Here is a 12,356-nt window from a genome sequence, read left to right as displayed (position 1 = left end):
TTTTTTACTCCTGTGAGCTATCTAATATTAGATTTACTTAACTAGTGTCCCTTAGAATAGGAACCCAAAAGATCCTAGTGGTGTGGAATTTAAACATTAATAAGTTGGGATTTCAGATTTTAATACATTCTTGCTGTATCCACAAAATTAATATGGGTATATCCAAACAATACATATTTATATGTCATAAATACAATTTCTCAGCAGAAGTTTAGAGGGCTAACTAATGATTTTCTCATTTTTTAAGTTCCTTGATAATTTTGGATAAAGTTAATGTTGTGGAATAATTGATATTAGGAAAGTTAACTCCAAATTATATTTTTTAGCCAGAAGTTCAAATTCACTACAAGATCTTCCTGATTGATTTTTATAATATCAGTGTATTTAAAGTGCTAAACATATATATATATATATATAAAATTTATTTTATTTATATATGTTTATTAAAAAATATATATATATATTTTTTTACAGAGACAGAGAGAGAGTCAGAGAGAGGGATAGACAGGGACAGACAGACAGGAACAAAGAGATGAGAAGCATCAATCAGTTTTTCATTGCACATTGCAACACCTTAGTTGTTCATTGATTGCCTTCTCATACGTGCCTTGACAGCGGGCCTTTAGCAGACCGAGTAACCCCTTGCTCGAGCAAGTGACCTTGGGCTCAAGCTGGTGAGCTTTTTTTGCTCAAATCCTCGCTCAAGCTGGTGACCTCAGGGTCTCGAACCTGGGTCTTCCGCATCCCAGTCCAACGCTCTATCCACTGCGCCACAGCCCAGTCAGGCTAAACTTATATTTTTAAATGATATTTGTATAATGGCTAGAATAGTATTTCTTTTAGATTTTTTCAACACACCTACATTTATTTTCTGTATTATAACCATATAAGCATACTTCAAAAAAATTTCAATACAAAAAAGCATAAAAATATAAAGTGCCTTGAAATATAATCCATATATTTCTTAGTATTAGCAAATTGCAGAAGGTAACGGATATTTTTGTTTTTATTAATTTATTTTATAACAAACCAAGAATTTCCTTGTACTTTCTGTCTTAGATGAATGTGACAGTTGACTTCAGGTTTCAGAGAGTAGTGTGAGGTTGCCCTTTACTTACAGTTAGCAATAGGTTGATAAAGACAGGACTGAGAGTGCTTGCTTCAGCAGCACATATACGAGACAGGGCAGATAGAGGTTTACCTGTGTCACCAGGAGTGCAGAGACAGCTGTGTGCACCTGTTCTGTTGCCACAATTTTCCACATCTAGACAAGGTGAGGTTTCACATTCATTCATATCCAATTCACAGAGAGAGACATGGGAACCAGGTTCACAATTACATAAAAATCTAGAGAAAATTAGGAAGAAGAGAAATTATATGTAACAGCAAAAAAAAAAAAAAAAAAGCATTCCATTATATACATAATTTTAAAATAATGAATGTGTTAGGCTAAATAATTAGAGAAAATTTAATAAATAATATTGAGCATACTTCTGTAATGAACTTTATTAGCATATAAATATAAACTTTAACTATAGTCTATGTGGAAAATAAAAGATTAGTTTGTCCATGGATTAAATGATTATTTTTTATTATATTAAAGCCTGCCTGTTTTATTAGCAGATGTTAGCAAAACTAAATATAATTCAATAATTAGATGTCCTACAGTTAATAGAGGCAATGACCTTCAACAACCTTGTCTTTGACAATGGTTTCCAGAAACTTCATCTGATCACCCTTTAAATGAGCAACTATCCCCTCTTTATCTTATTCATCAGTCTCTAATGACTGATTTACTGAGTTCAGATTTGTCCTCCTGATTTTTATTTGGAAGATTTTCTTTGCTCCCTTGTGGATTTATTTTTATTGATTCAGACCTTATCTAAATTGGTCTTTAATTTCTTTCCTCTATAGTCTAAGCTGTGGCAGCTATACACATAGCTTTATGTAGAAGAATTGCCCTAACATTATTTTCAGGCTATTTCTGAATATTGTACTGACTATGTTTTTGAACATCTAGTCAGTCAGTATCTACTTGCCAGAAAATAAAAAACTAATTCTTCTGAGAAGGAATTGTGACTAGTTTTATTTATATATATGTAAAATAAAATTAGTAAAAGAAACAACCAATAATTGATAAGAAACCAATAAAATATAATAAAAAGAAAAAAGAGATAATTTAATCTTTCCTAACACAACTTCTTATATTCACGGAAAAAATACTATTGAAAACATGAAACTAATACAGATAATATTACATTGAGAGAAGAGAGCATTTAGCAAAACAAGCTCTTCATAGCTGTGGTTTTCCCTCTCTTATAGAAGTCTAAATAAAAAGGCTTTACCAAGTTTCTTAGAAATGCTTTTGAGACAATTTTTATTCCACTTTTTCAAAGGAATCTTCCTAATTAACTTCACTTTCAACATAATTGTAATTACAATAAAAACATAACCAACAGAAATCTAACATGCCCATGGTCTTCTTTTCCTCAAACATCTCAATAGTTGTGTGCCAGACTTTAGTTGGGTACCCAGATCTAAGAGTAATTAAGGATTGGGATGGCTTTTGAAAATCTCATAGAGAAGTCATGCCTTGGCAGGGTAGCACAGTTAGATAGAGTGTCGCTGGGATACACCAGGATTTTGGATCATCTCATCAGAGCACATACAAGAATCAACCAATGAATGCATAAATAAGTGGAACAAGAAATAGATGTTTCTCTCTCTCTCAAATTAGTAATTTTTTAAAAATGTTAGGGACATCAACTATGAATATTACAGTAAACATATTCCAATAGAGAAAGGTTGAAGTCCTATAAAACACAACTAACCAGTAGGGAAGGTAACAGAAAAGATTTTACTGTTTAGTCACAAATGAAGAGTGGGATCTTTGTATCAGTTGGATAGAAGGCATTAAAATTGCCTGTTCAAGGTAATGCTGGTGCAAAAGGGAACTATATTTCTCAAGAGCTTTCCATGTGGCTAGGGACTTGAGTGTAATCACTTTTTTTTTAGGGTTATGTTAATTCAATTACCATGACTCCTTAAATTTGTGTTTAAGTAGCAAAAATTTTCTCCATTTTTGCTATCACTCTAGTATCTTCTAATCCAGTACAAGATAACATAATGGATCTTTCAAATGCCTTATTAAAATTAAGATAGACCTTGGCCAGTCAGTTTGGCTTGAAATGCCAAGGTTGTGGGTTTGATCCCTGGTCAGAGTACACCAGAAACAACCAATTAATGCCAAACTAAGTGGAACAGCAGATGAAGTTCTCTCTCTCTCTCTTTCTATCTTTTTTAAATCTCTATCTCTATCTCCTTCTCCCCTCTCTTTCTCTCTAAAAGTAATAAATAAAACAATTAAAATATACTTGTTAATGATACTATTTTTGATTGCTATTGTGTGTTCTCAGTGAATAAATGACAATTCCAAGGATCAGAGTAGATAGGAGTTGGGCAGAGTATTCTCAGATATGGTAGTAAAAGTACATCAGGATGTGATTATTTTAAACTGATAAGCTTGAAAATGTATTACCTCAAAATATATAATATAAGGTAATGATTGATTTCAATTTAAACATGGTTGCACGTATTTGGAACAGTTATATTACCAGAAGTTGCAAGACCCATTTTCAAGTCTGGAAGGTAGAATATTAGAAATAATTGTGGAACGTCTTTCTTCTGAATGATTGATTTACAATAATGATCATTTATATTCTCAGTCTATTTTAAGTAACAATTTGCGCATTAAATTGACAGAGTTCTCTGTGTTTGTTCTTTTCTCTCTCTCTTTTTCTCCATTTCTCTCTCAGTGAAAGCCAGAAAAGCCTTCTCTTTTTGAAAGCCAAAAAATATGTATATCCCTTGTCTTCCACTACTCCAGTTTTGTTTCCCGTAATTACGAAAAGGTTTCTAAGTGGCTTCATTATCAAATCAGAATCCTAGGATCTGGAGATTTCAACCAACTAAAAATGTGAGCTGTTCTGCATTGACAATCCATAACTACATTAATCATGCTATACAATTTACCAATAGTGCTCTTTAATTCAGCATTTTCCTCATATTTACTAGATGATATTTGATTGTTAGAAAAATTTTCTTTTATAGTCTTTCATTTATTCACTTATTTATTCAATTATTTATTTCTATCTATACAGATTCATGGATTTTTATTTCATTGGTTCAAATATATAACTAAATTATTTTCTTTGATACTCAAATTTTGTAAGAACTAGATAGTAGGAACCTCTCCAAAGTATCTCCTGTACCCTTTGATATGTCTGAATCATTCTTTGAGCATTTTCTTGCTTTTTTGTATAAGATATTCTAGGTCTTTCTCACATATTTTCTGTCCTAGATCTGGAAACAGCCATATTACTAAGAGTCTTGACTCTTTTAAATAAAGAATGGTGTTTAGAAACCATGATAAAACATAATTGTGTGTGGCTGCATATATATATTCATACACACATGTCCATTTTCATTTTTTGTGTATGTTTGCATGTATATAAATTTATTATAAACATATACATGTAAATGCATAAATTCACACTAATACCCTGATTCTAATTTAATACAATAAAGCTTCTATTAGACTAGCCTATTTATATTCTTGCAATTATTATTTCTAACAAGAAATTTTATTGTTACTATTTGAAACATATCAGTTTCTTCCTCCATCAGTGAATGTGAAAATTTCATGTTCTTTGTCTTTCTGTAATAGTGAAAATATTGGATTTGTTTAGATTTGTTTGTTTTTTGTCTTGTATTTAGATAATTTATGAAAAGATTCAGATGTTTTTCCTACCCAAAATTCTCCTATGCTCATTTTTCAGTTCTAATTGTGATCTGAGTTTTAGCCTTCTGGATCTTTTTACAGTTTTTCCTAAAAATTATATTCATTTATTATATATAATATTAGGGTAGGGTTCCATGAAAATCAAATCTTTATGCCAGAACAGAGCATTTACCTTGAATCTCTGTATTTAGTCTTTTGCAGAAAAATCAAAATATATATCTACTCTTTTTCTCTGAATTCTCTCTCTTCCCCCACATCCTCACTCCTTCTCTCAGATAGCTGGGGTAATAATTGTGCTGGACATTTCCAACGTGTTCTCTCTACACCTGGCCCTCCAAACTCTCAAAAAGTGAAAGCACACAAGGTGTATCTGAAAGGACCCTCAGCTAACTTCTCCTCCCACTGGCCTCTGGCTACAGAACACAATCCCTTCAGCTTTGGATATTTTTCCTTTTCTTATTACTACTGACTGTCCCATCCTTTCTTAAGCAGATAACATCCACCTAGAGTAAGGGGAAAAGTAAAAGCAAACTTTGATTTTTATTAATGTCTTAAGTGACCCAGTTAATTTTATAATAATTATTGCATTGCATATTAAAAAATCTCTAAAATATGTCTTCCTGCTGATGAAACTCCATTTTAACAACTTTTAAAACACAAATATGTGTAAATTAAATAGTACCCTGTTTCAAGGGAACACTTATAACCAAAAATTTTGTAGTATAACTTTGAGAAAATGAAAATTTCTAATTTAAATGTAAAGCTTTCATTTCAAAAGTTTTAGTGGAATTAAATTTAAATATGTTATCAAGGTATTAAACATTTTTATTTAAATTTTTAAAAAATTTGATAAGGACCTAAAATTTTCCAGATGGGGTTTCAAGATACTTTTCCAATCAGTAAAATGCATTTAAATGCATGACTTCTGGAGAAAAGTGAATACACTAAAATATCACACAGATAAAAGAAGAGTAATTCTAATTTACAAAAAGTAATATTGCCTGATGAAAGGAGATGGAAAAATGTAAGGTAATCACAGGGGCTTTGAGCCCTAAAATGAGCCCTGCATTACATTATTCTTTTATTTTGTTTTCATCTTATCTCATGTAAGAAAGGAATTAAAAAAAAGAGAAATTGTTTTTAAGGCTTCTAGAAAGCTAAGTTATTTTAATATACCATTATGCTGATTAAATCACATTACAGAATCTATGATGTAATACAAACTTTTTCTTTTAAGTGAAAGGAGATGCAGTGAGATAAACTCCCACATGCACCCCATTCATAATCCAGTTGGCAACCCCTCACCTGAGTCAATGCTAAATCAACCAAGCTATTCTTAGCACCTGAGGATGAGCCCTGGGACCAACTGAGCTATCCTCAGCACCAGGGTCTATGCTTGAACCAATCAAACCACTGGCTGTGGGAGGAGAAGAGGGAGAAAAGGGGAAACGGAAGGGGAGAAAAGCAGATGCTTCGTTCTCATGTGTGCTATAACTGGGATTGAACTTGGGATGTCCATATACCAGGCTGATGTTCTATCCACTGAGCAAATTGGCCAGGGCTAGTATAAACTTTTTTGTTGTTGTTGTTGTTTTGTATTTTTCTGAAGCTAGAAACAGGGAGAGACAGACAGACTCTCGCATGAGCCCGACCGGGATCCACCCGGCATGCCCACCAGGGGGCGACGCTCTGCCCATCAGGGGGCAATGCTCTGCCCCTCCGGGGCGTCACTCTGTCGCAACCAGAGCCACTCTAGCGCCTGGGGCAGAGGCCAAGGAGCCATCCCCAGCGCCCGGGCCATCTTTGCTCCAATGGAGCCTCGGCTGCGGAAGGGGAAGAGAGAGACAGAGAGGAAGGAGAGGGGGAGGGGTGGAGAAGCAGATGGGCGCTTCCCCTGTGTGCCCTGGCCAGGAATCGAACCCGGGACCCCTGCACGCCAGGCCGACGCTCTACCACTGAGCCAACCAGCCAGGGCTAGTATAAACTTTTTAATGAGAGTTTTAATTAAAAAATATATTTGTAATATTAAGATTGGATAGATATTTCTTTTAATAGATCATTTTATAAAAATGTGTAGTCAAAAGACAAAAATTAAACTATAAAATGTCATTAATGAATGTCACTTTTTAATTCTTAGCCTCCTACAGAAATTCAAGTTTTAGTAGAATTGATAGTATATTTAAGACAACTTAAATATTTTTCTTATAATTACATAACTTATTTCTTAGTCACAGTTCTTTTTTTTTTTTTTTTAATTTTATTTATTCATTTTTAGACAGGAGAGAGAGAGGAAGAGAGAGAAAAAGAGAGAGAGAAGGAGGGAGGAAGGAGCTGGAAGCATCAACTCCCATATGTGCCTTGACCAGGCAAGCCCAGGGCTTCAAACTGGTGACCTCAGCATTTCCAGGCTGACGCCTTATCCACTGCGCCACCACAGGTCAGGCCAGTCACAGTTCTTTATAATTAATAAATTTTTAATCAGAGTATAAACAGACTATTTTATATTTGCAACATAAAGATTCTTACATTAAAATTTTGTCATCGGCCCAGCATATGGTTGTCCCATGTTTGATTCACAGTCAGGAAACACAAGAGAAATGACCATCGCTTCTTTTTCCCTCCCTCTCCCTCTCCTCTCCTTCTTCCCCTCTCACAGTCAATGGCTCTGATTGGTTTGGGCGTAGGTCCCAGCACTGAAGATAGTTTGGTTGGTATGAGCGTCTGCCTCAGGCACTGAGGACAGCCTACTTGGTTTAAGCATCAGTCCCAGAAGGGGGTTGCTGGGTGGATCCTGGTCAAGGTGCATGCAAGAGTTTGTCTCACTATCTTCCATCCTTTTACTTAAAAAAATTTTGTAAGAATATTAAATAAAATCTTTTGAAAACATATTTTAATTTCTTTTTTTTTTTTTTTTTTTTTGTGGCAGAGACAGAGAGAGTCAGAGAGAGGGACAGATAGGGACAGACAGGAATGGAGAGAGATGAGAAGCATTAATCATCAGTTTTTCGTTGCGACACCTTAGTTGTTCATTGGTTGCTTTCTCATATGTGCCTTGACGGTGGGGCTACAGCAGGCCGAGTAACCCCTTGCTCATGCCAGCAACCTTGGGTCCAAGCTGGTGAGCTTTACTCAAACCAGTTGAGCCCATGCTGAAGCTGGCGACCTTGGGGTCTCAAACCTGAGTCCTCCGCATCCCAATTTGATGCTCTATCTACTGCACCACTGCCTGGTCAGGCCTTATTTTAAATTTTAATCAATTTTAAAATATAATATAAAACTTTTATAATTTTTAAACAAATATAGGCATATTTAAGTATAATATATATATATAATGAAAAATTACAGCCTTTTTAAAATTTTCATATGAAAAAGAATATCAAATTTAATACAATCTAAGAGAATATTGCATATGTTGAATATTCATAGTTTATTTTGTTTGTTTCAATTTATCCAGCATCAAAGTGCTATAATTTAAGGTGTTGTACATGCTGTGCACCTCAAACAATAAGAAAAAAAAAAGTAAACTAATTCTTTAATGCTCAAAATATTTGTTCCAGAGAATGATTACCTTAAATAAGTCTTTGAATAGTATTATTATAATTTTACTGCATATGAATGTGAATATGAAACTGTTAGAGCAAAATGTTCTGCAGAATAGAATTAATTTGAATTAATAACTAGTTTCTAAGCAATTCATAGAAAAATGTACAGATATTTATCTTTTTACTTAAATGCACATTAACTAATTATTCTCAACTTTGTAACAGTAAAAAACTGATAAACTCATAAACACCAAACACTGATTAGCCACAATATTCTTGTTGATAATGACTTGGTTATAAGAACATGAACCATGAATTTAAAAAATATTTTTCTTCTATATTCTTTTCTATTCTTTGAAAGGACCAGCCACTGTTACTGTAATAGTCCTGGTGAATTCTCTATTTAGCTCTACATTTTTAGTAGATCAATGTTATTGTCAGTGACCTAAGTGAATAGATGACTGTGCCTTAAAAAGATATTAGTTGTATTGGGTAACATATGTTTTCAAGTGTCAGAAGATGTCAATTCCAGTGACCAGCTTTGCAATAGCTTTGAAAATGAATCAAGACTATTATCCAGATGCTTTCCTATATCAACGAATTCAGCTTTAAGTGATGTCATTTGTATTATTTATTAATTGTTGCAGGTTTCAGTTTCAAAAACTGAAAGAGTGAATAAAACAGATTAAAAACAGATGAATCATGAAGTATATTATGTAATAATTACTGTTTTTAATATTTTTATTGTGTCTATAGCTTTATTTGTATTAAATACACAATTGGTATTAAGTTGTTAGATTATTTCAAAGATTTTTAATAGATAAATTAATGTCAAATGCTAAAACAAACCAAAAAAATTGTTTAATCAAAAAATGCATTCTTGTAAAACAGATGGGAAATAAAAATGCAATTATTCATTTTTCAGCTGTTCATAGATTTTTTCCATCTTTGAAACATTTAAATGCACTGAACAATTGCTTTTATTATAACAATTTAAACAAAGTAATTTCCTAAGAATAGAATAATCAACACCTCTGTACCCATCATCTATATTAAATATATCTTAATATTTTTCCAAGTTGCTGAGAATTTTTAAGAGAATGTACATAACAAATGTGTTTGAAACCCTTTTCAATATATTCAGAATAATTATCCATCCCTCTTTACAAAGAGGAGATCACTATTTTTAAGATCATAATTATTCTTCAAAATATATTTTAATATGATATTTCATTAAATATAATTAGTAAATCCAAAATTAAATAATTAGATATAAATCAATAATATTTAAACATAACTACTATGAAGATACTATAAAACTCTGATGAATAAAGGGAAAAACTAAATAGACATTCCATATCCATGGATATAAACATTCTATATTGTCAAGGTTATCACTTCTGCCCAACTTTATCTCTAGATTTAATAAAATCCCAATCAAAATCTCAACAAGTTATTATGTGGATATTGACAAAAAGATGCTAAAGTTATAGGTAGAGGGGAAAAACCCAGAAAATAATGTTAAAGGGAACAGAATATTATCGTAATAAGAACAAAGGTAAGAGGACTGACACTGCCTGACTTCAAGACTTACCATAAAGCTACTGTAATCAAGAAATTATGTTATTATTAAAAGACTAGATACATAGATCAATGGAACAAAACTAAAAGCCCAGAAATAGACCTACATAAATATTATCAAGTGAACTTTGACAAAAGGGTCATGGAAATTCATTAGAAAAAAGATGGTCTCTTCAAAATGGTACTGGAACAATTGAACATTTATGTGGGGAAAAAAATAATGGTTTGGACACAGACTTTACACTCCTTCATATACATGCATGCAAAATGGATCACATATCTATGCAAAATGAAAATTTATAAAAGTCCTCAAAAATAATAAAGAAGAGAATCTAAATGACCTTGACTTATCTTTTTAAATATGATATCAAGGGCAAGATCTTCAAAAGAAGGAATTACAAAGCTGGAAACTTGATTAAAGTTAGAAATTTCTGTCCTGTGACAGATAATGTAAAGACAATGATAAGACAAATCACAGACTGGAAGAATATTTGCAAAAAAAAAAAATCTAATACAAGATTATGCACAATAATGCATAATCTGCAAAGAACTCTTAAAGCTCAACAATAAAAACAACCCAATTAAAAACAGACTTTAACAGACCTAAACAAAGAAGATACACTGATGCAAAAGGAACACGTGAAAAGGTGCTCCCCACCATAAGTTATCAGGAAATTGCATATTGAAACAACAATGTGATACCACTACCCGCCTCTAGGAATAGCCAATTTTCTTTTTTTTTTTTTTTTTTTTTTATATATAATTTTATTTTTTTAATGGGGTGACATCAATAAATCAGGATACATATATTCAAAGATAACAAGTCCAGGTTATCTTGTCGTTCAATTATGTTGCATACCCACCACCCAAAGTCAGATTGTCCTCTGTCACCTTCTATCTTGTTTTCTTTGTGCCCCTCCCCACCCCCTATCCCTCTCCCATTCCCCCCTCCCCCCCCGTAACCACCACACTCTTATAAATGTCTCTTAGTTTCACTATTATGTCCCACCTACGTATGGAATAATACAGTTCCTGGTTTTTTCTGATTTACTTATTTCGCTTCGTATCATGTTATCAAGATCCCACCATTTTGCTGTAAATGTTCCGATGTCATCATTTCTTATGGCTGAGTAGTATTCCATAGTGTATATGTGCCACATCTTCTTTATCCAGTCATCTATTGATGGGCTTTTTGGTTGTTTCCATGTCCTGGCCACTGTGAACAATGCTGCAATAAACATGGGGCTGCATGTGTCTTTACGTATCAATGTTTCTGAGTTTTTGGGATATATACCCAGTAGAGGGATTGCTGGGTCATAAGGTAGTTCTATTTTCAGTTTTTTGAGGAACCACCATACTTTCTTCCATAATGGTTGTACTACTTTACATTCCCACCAACAGTGTATGAGGGTTCCTTTTTCTCCACAGCCTCTCCAACATTTGCTGTTACCTGACTTGCTAATAACAGCTAATCGAACAGGTGTGAGGTGGTATCTCATTGCCGTTTTGATTTGCATTTCTCTAATAGCTAAAGAAGATGAGCATCTTTTCATATATCTGTTGGCCATTTGTATTTCTTCCTGGGAGAAGTGTCTATTCATATCCTCTTCCCATTTTTTTATTGGATTGTTTGTTTGTTTGTTGTTGAGTTTTATGAGTTCTTTGTATATTTTGGATATTAGGCCCTTATCTGAGCTGTCGTTTGAAAATATCATTTCCCATTTAGTTGGCTTTCTGTTTATTTTGTTATCAGTTTCTCTTGCTGAGCAAAAACTTCTTAGTCTGATGTAGTCCCATTCATTAATTTTTGCCTTCACTTCTCTTGCCATTGGAGTCAAATTCATAAAATGCTCTTTAAAACCCAGGTCCCTGAGTTGAGTACCTATGTCTTCTTCTATGTACTTAATTGTTTCAGGTCTTATGTTTAGATCTTTGATCCATTTTGAGTTAATTTTTGTACAGGGGGAGAGACTGTAGTCCAGTTTCATTCTTTTGCATGTGGCTTTCCAGTTTTCCCAGCACCATTTATTGAAGAGGCTTTCTTTTCTCCATTGTGTGTTGTTGGCCCCTTTATCAAAAATTATTTGACTATATATATGTGGTTTTATTTCTGGACTTTCTATTCTGTTCCATTGGTCTGAGTGTCTATTTTTCTGCCAATACCATGCTGTTTTGATTGTCGTGGCCCTATAATAGAGTTTGAAGTCAGGTATTGAAATGCCCCCCGCTTCATTCTTTTTCTTTAGGATTGCTTTGGCTATTCGGGGTTTTTTATAGTTCCATATAAATCTGATGATTTTTTGCTCTATTTCTTTAAAAAATGTCATTGGAAGTTTGATGGGAATTGCATTAAATTTGTATATTGCTTTGGGTAATATAGCCATCTTGATTATATTTATTCTTCCTAGCCAAGAACAAAGTATATTCTTCCA

At 33.2% G+C, this 12,356-nt stretch overlaps 1 protein-coding gene across 1 annotated transcript in view; it reads right to left on the bottom strand.

Annotated features, from left to right (window-relative positions):
- The window catches only part of EYS (eyes shut homolog), a 1,965,296-nt gene that overhangs the window by 1,132,133 nt on the left and 820,807 nt on the right, over window positions 1-12,356 (bottom strand). The window contains 1 exon segment of the mRNA XM_066360293.1: window positions 1,202-1,347. Coding sequence (XP_066216390.1) covers window positions 1,202-1,347 — 146 coding nt within the window.

Source organism: Saccopteryx leptura, chromosome 1 (genome assembly GCF_036850995.1).
Source record: "Saccopteryx leptura isolate mSacLep1 chromosome 1, mSacLep1_pri_phased_curated, whole genome shotgun sequence".
Taxonomy (NCBI): Eukaryota; Metazoa; Chordata; class Mammalia; order Chiroptera; family Emballonuridae; genus Saccopteryx; species Saccopteryx leptura.
The sequence above is the reverse complement of the archived record's forward strand: the minus strand, read 5'-3'. Positions and strand labels throughout refer to the sequence as shown.